The 24,515-nt window shown below is 42.0% G+C and overlaps 1 protein-coding gene across 1 annotated transcript; it reads left to right on the top strand.

Annotated features, from left to right (window-relative positions):
* gas2l3 (growth arrest-specific 2 like 3) lies at window positions 1-24,515 on the top strand. The gene is made up of 9 exons (XM_083692456.1): window positions 1-100; window positions 9,066-9,121; window positions 13,058-13,235; window positions 13,879-13,997; window positions 14,535-14,673; window positions 17,343-17,406; window positions 18,062-18,203; window positions 18,637-18,738; window positions 21,773-24,515. Exons 2-9 carry the CDS (start codon window positions 9,098-9,100, stop codon window positions 23,057-23,059), a joined length of 2,055 nt encoding a protein of 684 aa, XP_083548582.1. The 5' UTR covers window positions 1-100; window positions 9,066-9,097; the 3' UTR covers window positions 23,060-24,515.

Below are 24,515 nucleotides of genomic sequence, written 5' to 3'. Positions count from 1 at the left end.
CAAGAACGACGCGTGTCGACTCATGTACATGTTTTAGATGAATAAAATCTACACAAGGGACGGAATACTTTACAAAGAGGTTAACGTTACGTCAATGCTGGTGAGTTAAAACAACTTCAATGGTTTAGTCAGTTTGTACCCGTGCTGTTTTCCTTTTTTCTCTTTCCCGAAACCACGAGGAAGAAAGTAACGATCCAATGGCTCTGCTTCACTCAGATCAAAGGACACTATCATCGCTCAGAAGATTTTAACTTTATTTGATTAACTTATTGATTGGCAGCATATTCCTGGGAAACGTTGTGTCCATGCAGCTGCATTCAGCTGGTAAGACTTGTTTCGGCGTGTTGGCATGGATACAAACTGCAAGGAAATACATGTTTAAACTATTTATTGCGGCCTATATTTTATCATCTTACTCCAGATACTTGAATAAATCCCAGTATTTACGCTTGCACTGTACAGTAGCCACGTATGGCGATGTATGAGGTTCTTCTTACTTTTCTTTCAAATGTCCCAAATTGGGGGGGGGGGACCGACCCTCATCTTCATCTTCAAGGTAGTTACGACAAATCATCATCATCTACTATCAGAAAAAGTGCGGTCTGGTCTGCCCCCAGTAGTTCAGATGAATGGAGGAGGACACTAATCAAGGTGAGCGCAATCAGCGCAGGTGTTTCCTCACCTAACAACACTTAGGCTTGTGGGTTCGATTCCCACTGGGACCATATGTACTGAAAAATGTATGAACTCACTGCAATGTAAGTCGCTTTGGATAAAAGTGTCAGCTAAATGGCATATATGATTAGTTTGTCCTGCGTTACTCCAAACTGCAGGGGGCAGTCGGCCAGACCAGACGGCACTTTTTGCTAGATAGTAGTACAAGATGATGATGACTCACCGCGACTTTTGCCTTGTTGTCGTGACTACCTTGAAGACTGCGGACGGTTTGAAATGCGATTACATAATGTCAATCAATGGACATATAGAGGAGAGCGGAGAATTGTAAAACAAAAAGCTGCATTATTCAGAGACCTAGCCTAGTCATTTTGAATATAAGAAACGTACATTTGTCTATTCATACCATTTAGATTTCTACAGTTTGCATTACAGTATTGATTGCAATCCAAAAAGCCCAAAGTTACATTTGCCTCCGTGCTGGGGCAAAGAACATGGATGCAGTCAATTGTCACACCTAATACACAGAATAAACTCACGTGGCAATTTATGCTGTTGTTGTTACATTAAAACAATAAAATAATTGATTGGATTTCTGTACAGTGCCTACTGGAAGTCTACACCCCTTTTTAAATTGTTAACCTTTTTTGCCCCAGAGAGAGAGTTCAAACTACATAGCTAGCTAGTGTTTGTCTTGCAGTTTCAGAGTTTCCTGCTAGGGTGAAAAAAAAAAAAAAAAGATCAGATGTTGTGCAGATGCTTCCCGTGCAACCACAGAGGAAGACTATTTCACCAATAGAAATGACTCAAAACATGGTTGATTTATAGATAAGGATATGCCACATTTTGGTTGGATACTCAACTCTTCTTTTCTTTTTATCAGACTCATTCCTCATTCTGACATGGGCCTTGGTGACAAAATAAACAAATAACACTTAAGCATCGTTCTCAGTACTAATTGAATATATGGTAAACTACAAATAATAATAATAATAATAATGAATCACTGGTCTGATTTTATCTAGGCCTAAACACCACCAGTCTGATTTCTGGCATTAAGGACCTCATATTTTGGGGCAGCATGGTCTCTAGAAGGTAGTGGACCAGAAAATCTCCCTGATGCCACAGACTATACCAATGGCTTAATCAGGGTTAAACCCCTACATGAGCCCATATGGGCTGCCGTGCAGTGCCAGAACACAATAGAGGTCATAATGAAATCTTGGATTACCCCTCATCCCCTCATCTTTAGGGTACAGCTGACAAGGGAGTTATAATGGGACCAGTGAGAAGGGGGAGAGGGAAGGAAGACAAGACAGAAAAGATGTGAGTGGGAACATCTGCTTAATTAGTTACAATGGTAAGGAGAGAATTGACTGTTGGGACACACACATGGATGGACTGTAGGGTAAACATACTTGTTTGAGGGGGTTTTTGCTCTGGTGGGCTAGCCTTGCCTCTCAGTTGTAGGGAATGTACTTGGAGAAAGCTTGGTACATATTACAGGAGGGCAATTCCACAGTAACAGAATGATCCAGGGACTAAATTTTTCACTTTGAAATGTATGCATAATGAAAACCCTTGATTGCAAAGTTTAACAAACTATACAACTCTATGCACAAGGCCTACTTCTAACAATTCCAAAAAAAACAACAACACTTATTTACTTTAAGAAAGAAATCTCTGTGCAGATTCAAAGTTCGGTAACAGAATGACCCTAAAATCTCCCTGGATTTCTTATTTAACCACATTTCCCCAAAACTGTTAAATATCTGCTCCAAATTAAGATTAAAATGTGTCTGTAGAAAGACTGGGGTCTTAGCTATCATATGATACCTTGAGTTTGAAAAAATCTCCTTTGGTTGTTGAGCTACAGTAAGTGAAGTGGATTTACATCCGATAACACTCTCATTAAGTTAATAGTGTACTTTTATCAACTTATATAACTCATAAAACACAAGAAACTAAATCTGCCGTTGAAACTCTTAATTTAATGTGATTTAAATCAATGGCATTTGTGGTTTTCAGGGTCTTTCATTATTACAAAAGAAAATAGCCTGCACTTTTGCCAGCAAAAGAAATATAACAAAAAAACAACAACATACAAGTAGGTCTGTGTCACCTGTAGACACACACACAGAAACCTAATCTGCTCCTTATCCCAAAAATCAGAGTGGCTGCTGAATTTTCTCATCCACCAGACACCTTGACTGGTAGATGAAAAATTACATTTTATACCCTGCCCGAACATTTTGTAAAAGCAAATTTGTGAAGTGCAGGGTGGTATGGCTGCTGGCCCAGATAGTTTCAGATGAGGTCAGTAACGGTCTTGTAACGGTCTCCAGTAGAGTGCTGTTTGAAATGAAGCAGTTCACCTGCCCAACAGTTCTGAAGGTAGGGAGGGGCTTCTGAGGGTGTCTCTGCCTGTGATGGCCCATGTCAGCCTGGGTTGAATTGCTATTTAATCCGGCTCACTACTAGAGTAGTCCCCCCCACCCCACTCCCCATTAAGATTTCAATGAACCCACTGTTGCCCTCTGTTCAATTAAGTAATGTATTAGAACTATATTGCAAGAACGACTTTATTCACTTTGTTTGGGTCTAAGCTTTCTCGACCAGTTTTCTAAAGTGGCATCTCCAAACAGACAAACGACCCTGTCCCTCCATGGAGGGCCTTGGTGTGCAGCCTAGACCTAATATGGATTAGCACAGAGAAAATGTAAATGGGATTGGCAGGTGGTGCCCCTCGGATGAGACCCCCTCAAGCCTCTCAAGGGGCTTTCCTGGCGACCTCTTACCTCCAAGATGACACCTCTTGAAGGACACAGAGGTTGGGCATAAGACATGTCATATGCAGAGACCTAATCCTGCTTGAAAGGAGAGTTAGGCCATTTGCACAAACAAACATGGCACAGGAGCTGGACAAAAAGAAGGCTGTCTCAGTGTAATATGTCCACCCACTGTTTGTCATAAGAGAGGACTACCACTCTGCTTTCTTATCTTTTTTAAGGTGAAGCATGTAGTTTTACCCTTTCAGTGCTCTTCACTGAGCATTCTTTATCATGCGATCTCATTAATTCAAGATCAAATCAAATTTTTGGGTTAGGGTTAAATCTATATAGAGAGGGATGACAGGAGGGATGGACATGAATGTCGAAAGGGATTAATATGGGTAAACGGGATCCCAGGACTGTCCTGGGAACACTTCACATTTCATGACAATGTGAAATGACGAGTCCTGGGAAATTCCGAAATTTCTTACAACACAAAGCGCACACATAACTGACAGTACAAGCGACTGTACACGCGACCTGAATGCAGTTGTTAACCTTACAGGAAACCCCTACAGTAGGCCTATATGAATTGTCGAGAGACTTGTATGTTTGTGACACAAACATGAAGTCTGTTAACAATTCAGAGAAGCTATCTTCTCCTGTTCTAGAGCCTTGGCTATTTTCCTATCCAGTCCCAATCCCACTGACTTGACTCCTGTCTTGCATGAAAATTCCTAACTTTATTCTGTACGCTAATCCATAGGTTGCATTATCAAAGTCTCTCGCTTATTCATGTAAAAATACGTAAGATGCAGTACCTTGCTATTTTATACACTTCCACCCCGCTATTCATGAGCTGATCAACTATCTGTATAATCATCAACTCGACTTTGCCAAATATAGATATTTTGTCATTGGTTGAAGAAGGTTATCTAGCAAGCTGAGCAATTTTGGTCATTTGACTTTAGTTTGACTGCCCTTACTCAGTGTGCTACTGTGGGTCCTGAGGGCGCTCTGTGTCCAGGTAGCCTACTGCTGAATTAACTGACCAACATGACCAATGCTCAGAGTTTATGAATGGCCTGTTTTGCAATTCACAACAATGTCATTGGGGATCAAAGATGGTTACTCTGTCATTACAATTTAATTTGCGCTGACATTTCTACATAGTGGCGTAGACATAGTGGCGTAGACAAAGTGGCGCAGACAAAGTGGCACAGCGCCCTGCTTACATTTTTTGAGGAGAACCCAGGCCATTATAGTGTCCATATCTCAGTTTTAAACACTTTAAATGGGCACTTCTGATTTATGTGGTATTTCCCAGGACTCTCTGTATAATAAATATGCATTGTTTCTGGTATTGAAACTTTATAGATTTTCAGGCAAATATGAATCCATATCCCCATGGATCTGGACCCCATGACGTTGGGGGTGGTGTCTGAGCTCCAGCTGAGCCTGAAGGCTCTTCCATCCACGTTGACAGGTCAATAAGGTACACACACAAAGGGCTCAGCAGGAGCAGTTCCATGGAGGAGGGGTTGGTATTCTCTTGGGAGAAATGGTTTAGTGAACCTCTTTTGGCAGGAGTGTATCCCAAGGCCCCACATACTACCTTACAGCCTTTTAACAAACACACATACTACCTTAAAACCTTTTAACAAACACACATACTACCTTAAAACCTTTTAACAAACACACATACTACCTTGCAGCCTTTTAACAAACACACATGCACAGTGTTACTGTAACTACCTCATGCCCATCCTGTGCTCATTAGGTCTACATAAACTTGTAAACACCTTCTCACACACACTCTGTCACCCCTGAGGTCCATGCTTGTGCCACGTGCCGTCTGTGTGTGTTGATAGTTTGAGGGAGTGTGGTGGAGGATCTGCCATGTCTGGAATAGCCTCTGATCCTCTTAAATGATTACTGAGGCTGTTGAGATGACCTGCGTGGGGAACATGTGGCAGCCCCCCCTACTTCTGACACCAGCTCTATTAGAGAAACAAAGAACATTGAATACAAGCTATAAAAAGGAAGATAATGAGAAAATGATCATGGTTTAGTTTGCCTAGTGAGAATGAATCATTAATTGAAATGACTATTAACAGCCCAACAAATCCCAGATTTTGCATTTAAACCCCAAAACAAGTAACCCACTAATTTCAGGGTTACTAGTACTTCATGAATTGTTTAGACTAAAGTTGGTCAAAACCTCTTTCTTGATCTACTGGTTTGGGGAGGGATGGTTAGAAGAAGGGGTTTGTTTGATAGTATTCTGGCAAACGCTGGAGAATGTGCGTGGCAGTACTCCCGTGTCAGTGACGAGCCCTGCCCTTTCCACAGTGCCACCGCAAATTCATGTCGACCAACCCTGAGCATAAAACATGTTTTGTTTTTGCCGCCTCCTCTCTGTTCTGTCTCCCTCTCTTGACATTTGGTAATGTGCCCTTTTGGTCCCCACTGGGAGGCGTCTCAGCCTGCGCCAGGGCCCCAGATGCAGAGCATTCTAGAGTCAAGTGCTTTCCTTTTGTCCTTTGTGACTTCTACCAACGCCTCCACACTCAAATCTAGTCAAGTCTCTACAGTGCCATGTATTGGAAAGAGGAAGCATTTTGTCTTCTTTTACCTCTACTCCAACAGTTTGGATTTTAAATCAATTACTGGTGGATCAAAATAGAGATTCTCAGCTTTATTCATTGGGTTTTTTCAGATTGTGTTCACCATTGAGAGAGTGCAATATTTTTTAAACATACTCCCCTAATTCAGGGCTCCAAAAGTATTGTATACTGTAATGTCCAAATAAAGTACTCATGTTTAGTATTTGGTCGATAATCAGTTGCATGCAATAACTGCCTGAAGTCTACCCATGGACCCCACCAGACACTGGGTATCTTTTCTGGTGATGCTCTGCCAGGCCTGTACTACAGCAACCTTCAGTTTATTTTGAGGAAATGAAATGCATGTTCAATTGGATTTAATGTGAAGATTGACTTGAAGATTGAAGATCTTAGCGCTTTTTGGCCCTGAAAAACTCCCTAGTTGCTATGGCAGTATGTTTGGGTCATTGTCTTACTGTATGATGAAGCTCCATCCAATGAATTTGGAGACATTTGCTTGTACTCGAGCAGACAAGATGTTTCTGTACACTTCTGATGCTGCTTTCAGCAGTAAAATTCTCAAATTAAGTTAGCCAATTCTTGTGGCAGCTATACATGCCCAAACGATAACACCCCCTCCACCATATTTCACAGATGAGGTGGTATGCTGCATATCTCCAGATCCTTTTTTCTCCAAATGTTCCTCTTGCAATGACTCTGGTACATGATAATATTAATCTTGTCTGTCCACAAGACCGTTTTCCAGGCCTCTGCAGGCTTTTTACTAGATACTTTTTATCAATGCTTCCTCTTTTCAATACTAATGGAGGGCACTGTGTCTGCCACCCTATACTGTATTTGCTCTATTGTATATGTTAGTTAGTTAGTTTTTGTCTCGACTGTGCAATGTCTGGAGTGTGTTATACTGGATCTCAATGGGACTTCCTGGTCAAATAAAGGTTAAATACTTTTTATTATTGCCTATTCAAAACCCTATGTAAACATTTTCACAGGGGAAAGCATATGCAGGATAGCAGAGTTATATGCTTAATATTTGTATTTATTTATCAAAAGTCTGCCATTCAGTATCAGGCTTCCCACCCCAACCTTTTCCGGTGTGATTTGGTTTTTGGGTGTGAAGGTGGGAGGTAGAGAGGCAGGATGATGCAGGAGAGAGGAAGTGCCTGGTTCTCCTGGTTGCATGGCCTGCAAAGTTCAGGAATGACGGAGTGTGTGTGTGTGTGTGTGGGGGGGGGGGGTTGTGTGTGTGTGTGTGTGTGTGTGTGTAACAATGGGTGCTTTGTGAGAGGGACCGACTGGAGTGGGGCGGGGGGGTTCAGTGCTAAGCGGAGCGGAGCCACTTCATTAGTCAAGGCTCTCCTCTCGCAAACCCCCACTACTCCTCCTCCTTTCATTCTCTCTCTCCTCCCTCTGTTATTCTCTCTTGCGCTTGCTCGCTCTTTCGCACTCGTTAAGAGCTGAAGTCTGAACCGTTAGGACCGTGCACGTTCTCTGGGCAGTTAAGGGTGGCGACGCGGTCGAAACAAACAGGGGGGCTACATACTCCTTTGTGCAGGACCAGTTTGTCTGTCTCCTGTCTGAAGGTAAGTCTTCTGTGGAATGCTGTCATTCTGTCCTCCGTGCCAGGAGCAAAACATTATAGCCGGATGCAGTTGTTTTCAAGTAGCTGGAAGATGATGTATATATGATATCTTCATTTGCACTTGTCAAATTGCTTGCTTTTCTGGTGCATGATGACATTTTTGTGTAAACATAGCACAGAAAAGTTTCTCATTGGTTTGTGTTTGTCTGTTTGGAGAATGCTGAGAGGGGGATTTTTCGGGGTTTGTCAGGAGTTTCTTTTTTTTTTTTTTTTTTTGTCTTGTCGCAGGGAGGGGGGGTGGGGGTCCTCAGCTGTGTTGACTCAACTGTCAGTGTCAGAACCCCTTGCAATGGTACACACAGAGGAGGCAGCTTGCTTTTTTGTGTGTCTCTCTTGCACTCTCTCTCTCACACACACACACAAACACACATTTTTGGGAATGATGCAGCATGGAGGTAGCCTAATCCTTCACATCCTGTAGAACGCACTCTGACTCATGAGAAAGTCTCATCCAATAACACTACATGCTCTGTACTTTACCCAGAGATTTGTAAACACACTGAATTGACTGTGTTTATACTGAGTCATTTCTGCTTCGTCATTATCCCTGTAATGAACCATGTCTTGCTTTAAGGTACAACAAAGCCTTCATTCAGGCTAACTCATGCATTTTGCACATACTGTAAGCCCCTGGTTTGGCTTCAAGTTCTTGTTTAGATATAACTGCACAACACCGCCTTAGATGTAAACAGATATCCGGGATGCAGTGGGATTCAATAGAGTGCCTTCCAAGATATGCCTCTTTTAATTCAGACTAGGCTATATCCTGTGAAAAGAAAACTCTTGCAGAATCTATTTGAAGATGCTGGACAATTATAAGGGAAGCCTTTACTTTAAGTGAAGTTACAGTGAGGCATTAATTAGAGGGTTGTGCTGTCAACTGTTTTTCAGCCCCAGGGATGTAAAAGTCCTCACCATGTGTGTCAGATGCAGATGTTTGCTTACAAGCCCTTGTAAAGCGGTGTCTTTGTTTGCACTTGGAGACAGATTGATGAGAACAGACTGAGTGGAAAACCCTTTTCTCAAAAGCAGACTGTAATAGAGGGGGAGTTCAACCAAACGTGTTGCCCAGAGAGATTGAAACCCAAATGCACACAAGGCTAATGTGGTGAGGAGCAGGATGCACATGCAACCAATCAATATGTGTGCTAGACTAACTTTAGGTAAACAATGATGTATATCAAGTGACAGATACTTTTCTCTAAGCGGTCCTATTTGGTGATATTTTGTCGTTAGTTTGGGGATTTGTACCGTGCCAATGTGATTTAAATGCATTCCATTAAACTGTAAGCAGGTCTTTGTGAAATGTACTGCATTGCATTAATAACCTCTTTTATCTCTGTATTACAGAATGAAGAGGTGAACCCACTCTGATTACAGTGATGGCAGTGCAGGCTGGCATACAGGTAATCGTAAACATTTTGGTGCAATGGAGGACATTCCTCAAACTCAAGAGTACCAAGATGGCCAGAGTTAAACAGCGCATTTGTTGACCATTGCTTTTCCTCCATTCTAAGTTCTCAAGACATACAAGCTTATTATCAAGTAAAGTACTTTGTGAATGTCTTGTTTAAAGGGGCAGCACAGCCAACCCCAATTGCAGTGAATTCAGCTGCATACTATGCCTCGGTAACAACAAACTGCTATGAGATATGCAAGTTTGAAACTTGAAACTTGATATGCATTCTGAAAATAAATTATAACAAGACGGTTTTATCTTAGGCCTCCATTCAGCGTAATAATAATTCATGTATTCATGTAACATTACTCACGTAACATTACCGAATACACGATAGGCTACCGCAGTAACAAATACTGCTAGACTTCTGTATATTAACCACCCAAAACAAAGTAGGCTAGCTATCACATTACTTCTAGCTCCATGTGAACAAAATGCTTACAAGCTTTATACCTAGCTAACGTTCGCTAGATAGCAGCTGCACTTTGCAACAACGTCAAGCTTCTCTCCTCAAATCGACCATTGATGAGGATTGCTCACTATCAATTTCACTGAATCCTATTTTTGACGCAGTCTCCTGCTAAAGCACCAATCTATTTTCATTGCTACTCTTTTAATACACAGATTGCAAGTTTCCGATTATTGATATGGGCCTGACTAATCCCTGGAGTGGAAACGTTCCACGTCAACATTAGATATAAATCGCAGTTTTCACTGGACTGCCCCTTTAACTACATTTATTTGTAGTCTACAAACTACATACTTCCATTTATTTAACAATTTAAAATAAAATAAACTCCACAATGAAAGGTAAAATAAGTAAATTATAACTAAATGTACACTATAATAAAATGTCACATCTTTGAGTTAGTTAGGCTACAGTTACAACACAGAAACTGGTAGGGGTATACTGTATTTGTCCAAATGATTGACCCTTATATGTTTGATATGAGTTTGAATGTCATGGAATTAAATTCCACTTATTTCAATTCTGCATCCTGGAGGTTTTTTCAATTTAAATGTCAATGCATGAATTTAATTGAGGCTAATTCTGAATTGACTCCTCACCCACTTTAATTTCTATCTGGAACCTTCTGGACGATTCACCTTTCTGAAGCACTCCAGCATTGATTGGACCCTTTTCCCTGGGATTGTTTTGCTCTGGTTTCCCCCAAAAAGGCCTGTTCATACCAGACTGTAAACCCAGGAGTTTCCTAGGCAACGTAGCTATGTTCTGTATGTCTGAGAAACCTGGGTTGGCCTTTAAAAGGGAGAACACACCGGGAAACCGGTGACTGATCCGATGGCCTGTCACCAATGACTTGTTGCCGACTTTTGAACATAATTTTAACAAAACATGTCGTTGGCGATCAAAGATTCACTATCATTACTGAATATATTGTTTAGTTTGCCTTGAAATTTTTACATCGTGGCGCCGCCCAGTTCACAGCGTGGCGCAGCGCCACTCCTCCAATTTTAGGGGAGAACCCTGAAGACGTTCCAGAACGCACTAGCCCGAGTAATGGTTGAAAGCTTAACATACTTCAATATACTAGTGTTGCACGATATACCGGTCCCATAAAAGTATCACAATACCCTGCTTTGACAACGGTTCTATATTAAGAACATTTAGAACCGTTTCTTTTTTCTTTCTTTTTTTTACCATAAATGCCTGACGCAGTATTTAGTTTGAACAGTGCGGAATATTATCACTATTATATAGTGTAATTTGGCTATTTGCTCACAGGGGGGAGGGGGGCAGTGCGCTCTGCATGCAAAGTGGGCGAGTGGCTGGGAAAGACAACACTAAACAATCGCACACGCTGCGTTTACAAGAAGGAGGGAAGAAAAGTATGGAAGTCGCAAGTGTCGATGTTGGCCGTCCCCAGCTTGTTGATAAAAAGGATGCCAAAGTGAAATCATTACTTTGCGTAGAGAGCCAATGATGACGGCGAGCCGACCGAAATCACAAAGCCTATTTGTAAAAGATGTTACAAGGCCATGCAGTCAAAGGGAGGCAACGCATCTTCCCTATAGGCATCGCGACCTCTACTAGGAGTTCAAATCACGAGAGGTCAGCGAAGAGGTCTGATAGCTAAGGATATGCTTAGATACATGATTCGATCACATAACATGTTCAGGGATGGAAATTAAGTTCAGCATGTCCTCAAATATTCAGTCAAGCAAGCGAGTATGTTTAAAAAAGTGTCTACTCCTCTCCTGGTGACCTGTGATCATGTGCCTTTGCCTGATGTTCCATCCCTGTACATGTTAATGTATTCTTCTTGTGATCTGAGTTAAATTTAAAAATGTCTCAAGATTAGGTTCAAATCTACATACCGTAACTTGGAATATGAATGTAATTGAGATAAGACCTGGGCCTGTATTATGGACAGATTGACAAATATAACCTTATATTTTGTGTCAATGAATGAATGTAAAAATGTACATAATTATTTTGTGTTGTTGTATTTGTTGTTCAGCAATCAAATCTCATTATGGTATCGTTTAAGACTTGAAATCATGATACTTAAGATGGTATCGGTATCGAAGTCAACATTTTGGTATCATGACAACACTACAATATACTCACTGATTCTGCTGCCTAGGACAGGAGAGGGTTAAATGTGCATTTTAATGTGAAGTCAGCCAGTCAGGTGATAGTGTGGAGTCCAGACATAATCCCCAAAGGCATGGTAATCCAATCTGGACTTGTTTATGTAAACTAAACACTTTTCACTAATTAGCTTCATTTAGTGTGAACGGGGGGAGCCACATGTTGTTGCTGAGTACGCCAAGCACCTCCTCCTCAGAACAGTGTTATGTAAGCCTACTCGCTCTTGTCTGCGCTCCTCAATCCAGGATGTTTTATGTGATATCCGATATCTCTGACAATGGGGCATCCCTGTTTCCTGCCCCCTCCAAGGGTCAGAGGTGACTTGTAGGGTTGTTGTAAAAAAACAACAACTAAAGGGCAATAAAGTCTGTTCTCTGTGAGCCTCAAAACCCTAGTTAAAGTATCAGTTTGTCATGCTGTACCAAGCATTGACCAGATAGAACAGCTGCACTGTCAACTTCATGGCTCAAAGAATATTTCTGTCTCTTTGTGCTCCAATTCACATGAGCAAAAAAGTCAGCCACCGTAATATTTGTAATAGACTCAATGAGACATATTCCAATGGGAGTTTTTTTAAACTGCAAATAGCATTTGCATGATGTGGAATGTGTTTACTAAAACTATGGTTGAATAATCAATGTCAGCATGTTCATCTGTCTCATCTTTCAAGCTTTACTCCTCTGCAAGGACGGTAGTAAATGAGAGTATAGGCTATTCTAAGATAGCAAGACAGTGGAGATAAATCTGATCTGACCCCATAGCAAAGCAGGATATGGGCCTCTGCTCCAGGCAGTCCCTCCCTCCTCAGCTGACTTCTCTCAAATCACTACAGACATGTAAAACAAAATGCACTGTTTTATTGACAAAATGCCAGGATTCAAACATTGCGTATTAGAATTGCACTGCAGTGTTTAAGCAGTAACTCTATTTCACATGAGCAAAGAGAACTAGAGTGGTTTTGGATCCTCTAAACAAGGAGCTAATACAACTATAGATCCACTCATCTGACACGAGGAGCATTGGGGGCTCATTTTTAAGTTCAGGTTCTTATGTCGCCTCAATACTCAAGTGTGTCAGTTACCCTCAACACTCAGATGTTTCAGTTATCTTTATTGTCCTCAACCTGTAAGACACTGAATCAAAGCATATTTTCATCAGAGCAAAAAGGTTTGTATATTATTTTATTTGTGCAAAACATCTTTAATCTATTATTTTGATGACTCACTTCTTCCTCTCCCCTTCTCTCTCTCCTCCCTCCACTTGCAGGTGTGGTTTGGTGAGAAGTTTGATGCCCCCCCTCAGGCCCCTCGAAGCCCCCTGGCGGCCCGCCATGGCCCAGGCCTGGCAGACGTGTTCCAGTACGACCAGTGGCTGTCCGTCCGCCACAAGGCCACACTGGTGCCCATGCAGGAGGACCTCGCCATCTGGCTCAGTGGCATGCTGGGTAAGACTTGGACTGGCCATGGTCGGACCCTACCCTATTAGAAGTACATCAGCAGGCCTCAACCCCAAATGAATAGGAAACTGTCTATGATGATGGGATCTGTATACAACGGAAGGGTCAAACACTGAACATGGACTTGGCTTGACTTCCGACCACTATCTAGTTGTGAAAATGTATGACAAGGCTGAATATAGTAGTCAGGGAAATGTAAGATGGCCCAGAAGGGAGCTCTTTTGAAACTTACCTTGGGATCGAAGTAAAGGTGGAGTAGGGACAAGGCCTTTTCCATGAGTTCAATATCAAGATTCAAGATCTGTTTACTCTGACTAGAAGGAGTTTGTGCACTGTGACCTTAGCTACCTGTATTCAGAGTTACTGTTTTTGTCAATGTTTTCCTAAAAAAAACGTTCATAGACAAGGTGCCGTATTTGTGGCTAATGGTTTTATGCTTGTTATTGTTAATGCTGAAAATTGTTTGTGCATTTGGCCTGAAATGACCATTCCCTCTTCTTAACCCTTCTTGTCCCACTCTCAACTCCCAACAATACACACACACACACACACACATATATGTGATACATACACACACACACACACACACACACACACACACACACACATACACACACACACATACACACAGGTAAGGAAGTGAGAACAGAGCACTTTATGGAGGAGTTGAATAATGGGGTGAAGCTGTGCCAGTTGATCGGAGCGCTGCAGAGCAGAATCGCCCAGTGTGACCCCTCAGATAAGGGCAAGGTGAGCCAGGAAGACGCATGTTCATCATTTAGAATGGCCCTTGAAGGTAGACTCACCAATATGATGTTACCATGGGAAATGGGATGACTTCAGAGATGTTTCAGCTTTACCCTGCGCATGAGCTCAGCAATGCAACATGAAAGCTGTGGGACAAATAGGCTGGCCAGTCAACTTTTTCTGTTGGTCATCTGTAATATTTCTGGTAATTTCAAATAATGAAATGCACCCCTTGATTTGGAAGATTCAAAATGAATCTTCCCACAATCATTACTAATCTTAATGAGATTTTTTTGGTGTTTTACTTTATCATAACCAAAAAACTAGGAAACTATAACTTTATTGTGTGTTTGTCATATGAAACTTTGTAAACAGATGATCTAACTTAAAAATATGCCTAAATTCTTGAAACACTACAGATGCATCACAAAAATCAAGTACTATTTGCATGAGAGCATTTACATTTGCTCTATTGTTTACATTTCTGTTGATACACACGTTTTAATGGTTTGCACAAATGGCACTCCTTTTACCCTGCAGTTTCCTATGAGGAAGGTGCCATGCAAGAATGATGCTTCTCCAGGGTCCTTCTTCGCCCGCGATAACACAGCCAACTTTCTAGGCTGGTGCCGCCACATAGGTGTGGAGGAGACTTACCTGTTCGAGTCAGAGGGCTTAGGTAAGAACTGTTACCAGATCAAATCAAACTTTATTAGCACATTTCATACACTGGTGCAATACCATGCGCTTTATGGGAAGAATAAGCGCTTGTCCACCAAACACGCTTTTGCCTACAAAAAACAACTTTTCTATGCTAGTAACTGTACTGTAGCTTGCTACACAATACATTTAGAGTGTTTTTTTCATACAAAAATAGTGTATAGTCTATATAGTGTACACACATGGGGAGACATCATAGGGTGTGAGGAAGGGTACCCTTGGAGGCTGGGTGGGTGCTGGCTTCTATTCACATATTATTGCGCATTGATCAGGCAAATAAGTGTTATTGTGTGTGTCTTTGTGTGCGACTCATTATGGTTCAAATGGGTTAGCCATTCATAACTGTAAGGTCGATTTCGAATCCATGATGAGGGTAAAGCTACGGTAAGGCTTGGGAGCAGTTGTTAATCGCGTCTCAGGACGTCACTTGGAGATGTTAGCTATCAAAAACAGCTGTGGTAGTCATGAAAATTGACTGCATTTTTTTTTCTGTGTGATTTGAAATTTTAAAACGCTATTATGTTAAAAACAGACATCTAGGGAAGGAGGGGGACATGGGTTTCACAATAGCAGAGTTATTTTATTATAAAGTGTCGCAAGCCTGTGGACCTCTTAGGGACAACTAGTGTTAAAAAACGTAAAAGGGCAATCTGCGATTGGTACATCAATTCAAGAGATATAGCCATTTGATTCTTGAGGAATATTACTTATAAATGCCTCATGCCTAGTTCAACAGTCTTACCCCAGCAGAACCCAAAATATAAGCGTGTTTTACTCCATTGTTTGTAAACAATGTAATTATAACTTACAGGGGCGGGCAGCCTGGCTGGCTATGACCTGACCACACATTTTTTTTTTTTAAATAAATTTAAAATGGTGCAAATGGATAAATGGTGTCTTGTAGGAACAAGTTTGCTTGTTATCTAGCTGTATGTCTAAACCAATTTAGACTTTTGTGGTTCAGCACTGTGGTGCTACAGGGATACAGCAGGGCCTACAGGACCCATAGTCCCACCATTCCTGTTTGCATTCTCTGTGAAGTTGATTAAGGGTCCTTTACCCAAGGCGTAATCTGGTCAAATGGACATGGGAATTTAAGCCTTTGATGACTTTGCAGAGCAGATGCACCCTCAGCAGCCATTGTCTAGCTTTCCTTTTAAGCCTTACCACTTAATGATATAATAGGATCCATTGTGGGGTACAATCCTCCTAAGTTACCTGTGTGGATACTCCTCATTACAAGTAATGAGTCTCAGGAACAGCTTGGGTTAGACTCTGAGACATAAGATCCTGCTCATGTTATCATCCAGCCACCTTGTTCAAACAATTTGTACCCAAACGGATTGAGCACATGTACCACTTTGTTTCAAAAGACCGCTCCAGTGAAATACCAACTATTCAAGGTAAAAATGATGTCTTGTGCTTACCCATGATGTTTTACGATTATAGTCAAATTAAATAAGCATAGGTTGAAATATGTTGAGAAACCTTATCAGTTACTCAACATATTTCAACCTATGCTTATTTAATTTGACTATAATCGTCAAACAAATCTGGAAGTTAAATAAAATAAACCTTATCAGTTAATTTTATTTAACTTCCAGATTTGTTTGATGCTTCCAACTAAAAGTCCTAATACAATGTCACTTTACTGCCACCCTGGGTAGATTAAAAACCTGACATCAAAATGTCAGTACAAAAACACATCATCACATCAAACAACAGAATAAACAGCAGATTATACAAATGGTCATGGTAACAACATTGAATTTGATTTCAGCTACAGTCTTCCGTTTGCGTGTCATAGTTGCATAGTGCAGTGAGAGCAGGCATGTGCTGTAGGAGGGGGCCAGGTTGATTCTTAAATTTGTTTTAGCTCTCTCTTAGACCGGAACCAGAACGGACCCATGCACAGTCAGCCCCGAACCCATTAACGAGACCCGAAAGCTGATGGGCCAGGTTCTAGCCCCGACCCAATTAGACTGGAGTGATAAAAATAAAAAAAGAGGCTTTTTTTTCAGCGAGTAGTGCAGTAAAGACCTTACCGACTGAACAGACTTGGTGAACAGACTTTCTCCTAATATCATGAGCTCGGTCCACAGTGTGCCAGAGCGCACGCTCAGATAAGAGGCAATTAAGCACGCGCCCATCAGTGAATGATTGAATGTGACATGATGAACATGACTGGATGGTTTTGAAATGTCCCACATTATAACATCACACATCTTCTGTCATTGTGGGAATTGGGACAAATAGCCAAAATTGCCAAAACCTTAATCCATCTCCATCTCGCATTGTGTTGCGCGCTCTCTCCCGCTATATGTGATCACTTTGTATAGTGGTGCACGTTGACATAGGCGCCTTCTAGATTGTAGCACAGGTTTGGATGAGTTGGGATTGATATACTGACAAATGTATGCAACGCTCTCAAGATCAGCTGTTTATTGGGTCTGGACGTAGGTAGGCCTTGTGTCATTTATCTGAGACCCGATAATTTCATGCTTTTCACTTACACTAATCATTTATCCTCCACCAAAAGTCACCAGAATTGCTTGTTTAACAGGAGATATGCATATATGTAAGTCGGGATTGAGCTTTTAGTGTTCTGGGTTCTGTGTTTCTCCTCAGTGCTGCATAAGGAGCCTCGCCAGGTGTGTCTTTGCCTGCTGGAGATTGGCCGCATTGTCTCCAAGTAAGTTTCCAGTTGCTGGATATGCTGCTTTATTAGTGTGCCGTTGCCACAAAGTACCTTGTACCTTGTTTGTCCGTTGTCTGTATGTTGATTATTTGTGTATGATGCACCACTGTAGCTGCGAACAAAAAAAAGGCAGGAATTAATTAATATAGAGCTCAGGCTTCAAAACAAGCTGTTTGTTCATAATTAAGCTTGAGCACTATATGAAATCTTGCCTTTTCATTCATTTCATTTAATGCTCCAACACAACCCCCCCCCCCCCTCCAAAAAAAATAAGCACCCCTCCTTTGTTGTTTCGTACACTGGCACGCAAAGGCTTCTTTGAACTGTATAGTTTCTACAGTCCGTAAGATTCCCCACTGCCATATTGATGGGTAGTACACTTGTGTCAGTGCTATGTGTTGTGGCTGCATGTTGGTTAGAGGAGTCTCCAACTAATCTGTACAGGGTGTCCAGACTTTAGTTCCAGCACTAACTTTTCCTCTTGAAAACGGTCAATGTAGCATCGGTAGTAGTCATATACATCAATTCTAGACCCAAAATGTATTAAACAGTGTAATGTTGTTCTCAGTTGCTTTTTTTTTTTTTTAAATCAGTAGGAGGAAAATCCAGCCAGTGCAGTCCCTCTTTAAAATGTGTGATTAATTGTTAGGTATGGTGTTGAGCCTCCTGTACTGGTGAAGCTGGAGAAGGAGATAGAGTTGGAGGAGACCATGCTGATGAAAGGAGAGCTGGCCCCAGCTGTCAAAACCTTCAGTGTCTGCTGCCAGCACGGTGGCCTCTACCAGCCTGGAGTAAGTAGCCTCTCTCCCCCTCCCCCTCCTCCTCCCCCTGGAGGTTAGAAAATGAAAACTAAAACTAGCTGGGTAACAAGTGAACTGCTGCTTGTTGAAAGCTATGTAGAATTGCATGAAATCTGGTTATAGAAGATCACATTTTCTAAAGATGATAATTTCGGGGGTAGGAAAATTCTGCCGTATTGGGTTAATAGCTGAAGCGACTCCAGTAGGCTACTGGTTTGGATTTATCAATCAATGTGTAAAATATTATTAAATGGAGAAACCTTATACCTAACATGAAGAAGCCATAATAGAACCCCCCCCCCCCCACACACACACACACACACACACACATACACACACATAAAAATGTATTCTGGCGCCTGGTTGAAACATTTTAAAGTGTCCGGGTCGTAGTTGTCTAACTACTATTCTCTCTTTCTCTCAGGGCATGATGGATGAGCCCACCTGTAACTGCTCCAACAGAGTGTCCATCGAGTATCTGTCAGAGGGACGCTACAGACTGGGTGATAAGACCCTCTTCATCCGGGTGAGAAACATACACACTGAATGCTCTGAAGCATGACACAGCATGCATAGATTGCCTATGAAACTGGTGCTAGTTGTCAAATAGTACGTTTGGTCATGTAAAAGTCCAACAACTACAGAGTATCCAACAAACGCCTGTCTCTTCTAATAGCAGGGTTTCATGATGCCGAGGACGTGGTCCTATGTGGCTCAGCTGGTAGAACATGGCGATAACAACGCTTAGCTTGTGTGTTCGATTCCTGCTTGGACCATATATACTGAAAAATGTATGTACTCACTGCAATGTAAGTTGCTTTGGATAAAAGTGTCAGCTAAATGGCATATATTATGTGCTGAGCATACACTGCTAGTCTAGCTGAAGCTAGAACAACATTGTTCCTTGTTACGTGGTCCATATTCAAGCCGGCTCATTGATTGGTTCTTACATACTTTGCATTTGGTCGAGTCATCTCGTTCTTTGGTTCTTTCATTGTAACGAAAAGTAATTAGGCGGTTCTTAAAACAACACATTTTCATGATGGCAGTAAAACCCTATGAACTTTGGGCTAGGATCAGTACGTCTGGATGGGCGTAGTTTGAGTGGGTCAAGGACCCAACGATGAACTTGGCGATTTGAAAAGTGGTGTAGTGTATGCCCAGCATTAAAGATTTTGGCAAATAAGCCCCACTCTCTAATAGGGTGACCAAATATCCCATATTTTATATTAAAATATTATACAAAAGTATTATCAATGTATTTGTCATAATTTTTGTTTTGGCACAGTCGGTGCGGGAAAGTGAAGCTCGAGACTCAATACTCAATCTATCACCAAGCTGCCACGGCTAACAATGTTCTCTATTAAACCCCTATTTTGTTTTTGTAACAACTGTTTTGCATTTTAAATGCTAGTGTTTTCGGATGAAAATTTATATTGATCAGCAGGTAATTGTATCTGTACTTCAGTGCTTGGTGTTGTCATCCACACACACACACTTTATCCTAGGGAAAGTGAGTGTGCATTGAGCCCGTAGCTAGTAAAACATATTTTCCTGTAATCTACCTTGTGAACAGCCAGCAAATATCTACTGTTCACAGAAATCCCATTCACAGCTTGAGCACTAATCCCAAGGGTTGTTCTTTTTACTTGCAAGGACACGTGTTCTGGCTCCACCACTCCCTGGCCCTCCATATATACCTTGACCCTGTGGATGGAAACATCAGTCCATTTTAGAGTGAAATTCTGATTAGCTAATTATCCCACGCATTCATTACTGGAGACCTGCCTTCACTTTCTGAAACCTTGCTGAAGGAAAATAGGTGTTAATTGATATCAGTGCATTTGTCTTAAGGCGTTTTGCACAGGCAAAATGTCGCACCAAGAATCCAAAAGTCAACAATGTCCAGAGTATGAACATGACATGATGACATTTATTCAGGTCTGGGATCAACGTTGATATCATGTTCTGTTGTTAGGACTGGGCTCGTCTCACATTGTTCTTATGCTTCCTTTGGAGGTCTGACTAACCAATCTGGCTTGGATGGAATGCTGGCTGCGTGCGTTCACATTTTTGATTGGCTATGATCAGAAGGGTTTAGAGAGAATGACCCCCTCCCCTTTTTCGTAACGCTTGAAAAGAGCAAATTAGTCAGTGTTAGCCAGTCAACTTAGCTAACATTGCTAGCAAGCGACATGTTGAAGTGTTTTTATTTCTCCTGGAATTGTAATTCGGTTGTTAGAACACTACCAACGTGGGGATCAGTGAAAATTTGCTGTTCCGTTTTGAGCTGCCTATTGACTGTTTGGGAGTGTGGCAAGCATGTTACAGATCTTCCCCTTGCTAACCAACTTCTGCCTCGAATTTCCCTAATTCAGTCACTACAAGGTTAGGACTGGCCATAATAGAAAACATAACTCAAATGAAATGTCACTATTCATGTCTTTAGTTTGCATTATAGATAATCTTTTATAGCAGAGCGCTAGATCGGCCCATAAGCTCATTATTGGATCCAATTAGTGCTGGACCATCAACAGGGATTAATTATTAATTACAACACTGCCCACGAGGGCCAGGCCTCAAGCTAATAGCGTTGTTAACACTTTTATAGGGAACTAGCTGAAATCAGTTGCGGTTATGGTTGTGAAAGGTGTGTGTGGGGGGGGGGGGGGGGGGCTAAACATACTCTGCATTTCTATACAGCTGTTTCCTTCTAACCTGGATTTCCTGTGTAATACACAAGACAGACTTTAGCATAGCGCACAGCACAAAGCATGACCTCTTAAAGGGGAACACCGGCGATATGGGAAATGTGTTATTGTTTCTAAAGTCTCCGACCTGATGGTAGTCTGTCTGTCGAAGACCGCCCCTGTCTCCTTCAGTGAGCGAAGTGCCAATCAAAGGGGCTGTGTCCTAGGGCTACCTGCTGCCCTCCCAGTTGCAGCGCTACATAGGGCTTTGTACCAAAATATACATTCTATCACAGTATTTGTTTGGGAAGCCCATTTGATTGAGATTAGAACTGACATGAAATTGGTGATTTATTTTTCTGCCCTTTGCTCCAACTGTAATACAATTTAGAATTGTTAATTCTTTTGCTTTCCCTGCCATCCCTGAAAAGACAGTATTATTATTTGTTACTGTATTCATATCTCAAATAAAAGTTGAATAATGCTCTACTTTTTATCTTATTGATGTCAACTCCAAACTTGGTTTAAGGCATCACATTCCATGCTAGTTTATGCAATCTCTGCTCAGGTAGTTGGGTAGACCTAGAATGCTGATGAGAGATGCTGTTCTAATGTGGCAGGCTGGATCGCAATTGCGGACCAGTGATGAAGCACACTGGCCTACCGCAGTTCAAACATGTATCTCTGTCCATATTAACCGGGGGATGTAGACATTTCACGTTTTTGTACATTTCCAGTAACATTAGCATGAAAGGCATAGGTTTAATATTTGGGGCTATCATATACCAATTGATACAAGTCATGTATGTTTAAAGAGTCTCTCTCTCTCTCTCTCTCCCCCTCTCTCTCTCTTCTCTCTCTCCCCCTCAGATGCTGCATGGGAAGCATGTGATGGTGCGTGTGGGAGGTGGCTGGGACACCCTGAGGGGCTTTCTGCTCAAGTACGACCCCTGCCGAGTGCTCCAGTTCACCACTCTGGAACAGAAGATCCAGGCCTATCAGAAGGGTCCACCGGGCCACGGCGTTGCCCTCAATGCCCAACCTCAGGCTCCACCACCTGATATGGATCCACTCGCCGCTGTCAACCTCTTCCCATCCTCTTCTTCCTCTTCCTCCTCCTCTGTTTCAGTTTCTAAACACACCCCCACCTCTGCTGTGAGCCAGGCATCATATCCATCATATGCCCCGTCTCCAGCCTCAACTCCTACTCTGCCCAGGAAAGCAGCAGTAGCCACCCCAAAAAATATCCTACAGAAACTCAAGAAACCCACCCAACTGCCCTTGCCAACCCCCAAGAAGGCTAGTGTGCTGCCTATTGGGTCCCCAGGTGGATTACTAAAGCTGGGACCCAGCCCTAACAGTGGCCAAAGTCAGCAGAGGGGGCCACTCCCCCCCTGTTCCCCAGTTGTTGCTCCCTCTGCCCCCAAACTGAAGATCAGGCCCTCGCCCCGCGGTGTCCCCTCACAGCCCCGGAGCCCTGTGTGCCCCGAGCCTTCTTGTAAATGTCCCAAACCCTCCACCACCCCTGTTCTGCAGACCGCCATGGCCCCCTTGCGGGCCCCTACCCAGAAAGACGCTCGTCAGCGGTCTCGTTTGTCTCAGAGACGGCCCGCCTCCCCGGCCTCACGCCTTCGTGTAGATGCAGCCCGTCGGGCGCGTGTGGTAGCACCTTCCCCCAGGCCAGCCTCAGCCCAACCCGTCAGGACACAAACGCCTACCTCCAGGAATAACCCTGCAACCATGCCAAAACTCACCTCCTCACTTCCCAAGAGCAAAGACTCCACAACCAAAGGCAAAGGGCAGGCCCCAGCCAGGGCTGTCCCTAAACTGGTCCTGCCCCCACCACGGGGTGGTCACCCTGGGCGTGTTCTAGTTGGCCCCTGTAGCTCTGTCGCTCCCGGCAAGGCGACCCAGAGGGCTCCAGCCACTCAGAAGGCAGGGCAAAGGCAAGTGCCTCCCACCACCAACACACCCACTACCAGGATAGGGATGCTGGAGCCCACCAAGACCGCTACGGCTCCCATAAAAACAGGCCTCAACGTCAAAGCTCTTCCCTCTCAAAAGATTAGTCCCGTCATTAAGAAGAGCCCCCATCTTAAGAACAAAAATGAGGAACCTTATTTTGAAATGACGAGCAAGAGAAGGCAGAAGACGTGAGGCGTAGTTTGGAAATGTAGTGTAGCATCATAATGGTTATTTAAGTTCTTCCATTACTGTTTCGCTAAATAAGTCCTAAACCAGCAGGCTGGTGGATTCATTCAAACAGCAATATGACTCAAATGTATATCCAACCAGTGCATACAGCACTTCCATCTTCAGCATAGAACTACTGCTTATTTTTCAAAACGCCTCTTGCTCACCTATGAATTTAAGTTTGAGAATTGATTTTTGACTCAGTTCAACTTTTCATGTTGCGTTATTTATTTTGTCTCCTTTTATTGTTATCCTATTTTCAAAAGGACACTTTTTATACTATCTCTGAATTCTACATTTTTATCAACAGCAGTTGAATTCATTGACCCTGACATTAATTAAACATTAAAAAAACACTAAATGGAAGCAATGTAAACCATCAGCTAATAGCTATTGTTTTGTTTCAAATTGTTTTTAGTGAGCTTTCAAATTTAACACATTTGTGATGTCATATCTACTCATTTTTGTTAAAAGGTTACGCCCATTTGCCTCAAACATCAGATCTATAGTCTAAATTGTTCTACACTTTACTGTGTTTTTTATATTTAGAGCATAAAGGCAGCTGACTACTTAAACCTATTTTAATTTCTCATTGCTTTTGAGTTCATATAATCAGGTTACTGTATCAAGATTCTGAAATGTTTGACAGCAATTATCACAACTGGAATGAAAGTTTGAGAAGCTATGTTTTTTCAATGTGAACAAACATTCCATTGATGAAATCAATCACTAACATTTGTCTCTGTAACAGACTTTGGCTCAATTCCGATTCTCTGAGTGAACATGAAGTGTGTTCCGTTTACCATTGCTTCCCGAGTGAACAGTCCATTCCATTTCTAGTTGAAGTCAACTTAATTTCATTGACACATGTCTGTCATATCCGAGTCTTCAAATTAACTGAGCGTGTGGACTTGCTCTGATTTCGAGAATCAGAATTGAGCCTACATGTGAATGATGTTTTGGATGGTTTCCAATTTGAAAGGGTCAAATGAATGTAGGAATGTCCTTCCTTGTTTGCCTTCCATAGAAATGACTGTTGTTACTGAGTGACATTAGAATGTACTAGAAGTTACAGTATGGTTTTAATGTTTGTTTTCACAAATAAGAATTGCACAAAGCACTCAGATTGTGATTTCAATGATCACAGATGGTCAAATATGAAATGAAATACTACTGATGAAATGCCTTTAACACATTTTGAATAGGAAGGGCCAAGCAAAGCCCTTAATCATTTTCAGAACAGGTGTTGTTGACATGATTTTCTTAAGGTATTTTAAAATGTTTTTGTTGTCTCCATCTTTTTCTAATCATATTCTCGTTCTTCTATGTGAGTTTGGATCTTTTTTTTTCTTTGTTAGCACTTTATGGAAACCTTGAGTGTTTGTCACAATTTGAATGTTGATTTTGTTGTCTGTTTTGT

The sequence above is a fragment of the Argentina silus genome (genome assembly GCF_951799395.1).
Source record: "Argentina silus genome assembly, chromosome: 20".
In the NCBI taxonomy this organism is placed as follows: domain Eukaryota; kingdom Metazoa; phylum Chordata; class Actinopteri; order Argentiniformes; family Argentinidae; genus Argentina; species Argentina silus.
This window is presented reverse-complemented; position numbering and strand designations above follow the sequence as displayed.

Coding starts and splice junctions, on each gene's coding strand:
- gas2l3 (XM_083692456.1), top strand. CDS start 9,098: ATGGCAGTGCAGGCTGGCATACAG. Junction 13,236..13,878: donor CTGGCTCAGTGGCATGCTGG/GTAAGACTTGGA, acceptor ACATACACACAG/GTAAGGAAGTGAGAACAGAG. Junction 18,739..21,772: donor ATAAGACCCTCTTCATCCGG/GTGAGAAACATA, acceptor TCTCCCCCTCAG/ATGCTGCATGGGAAGCATGT.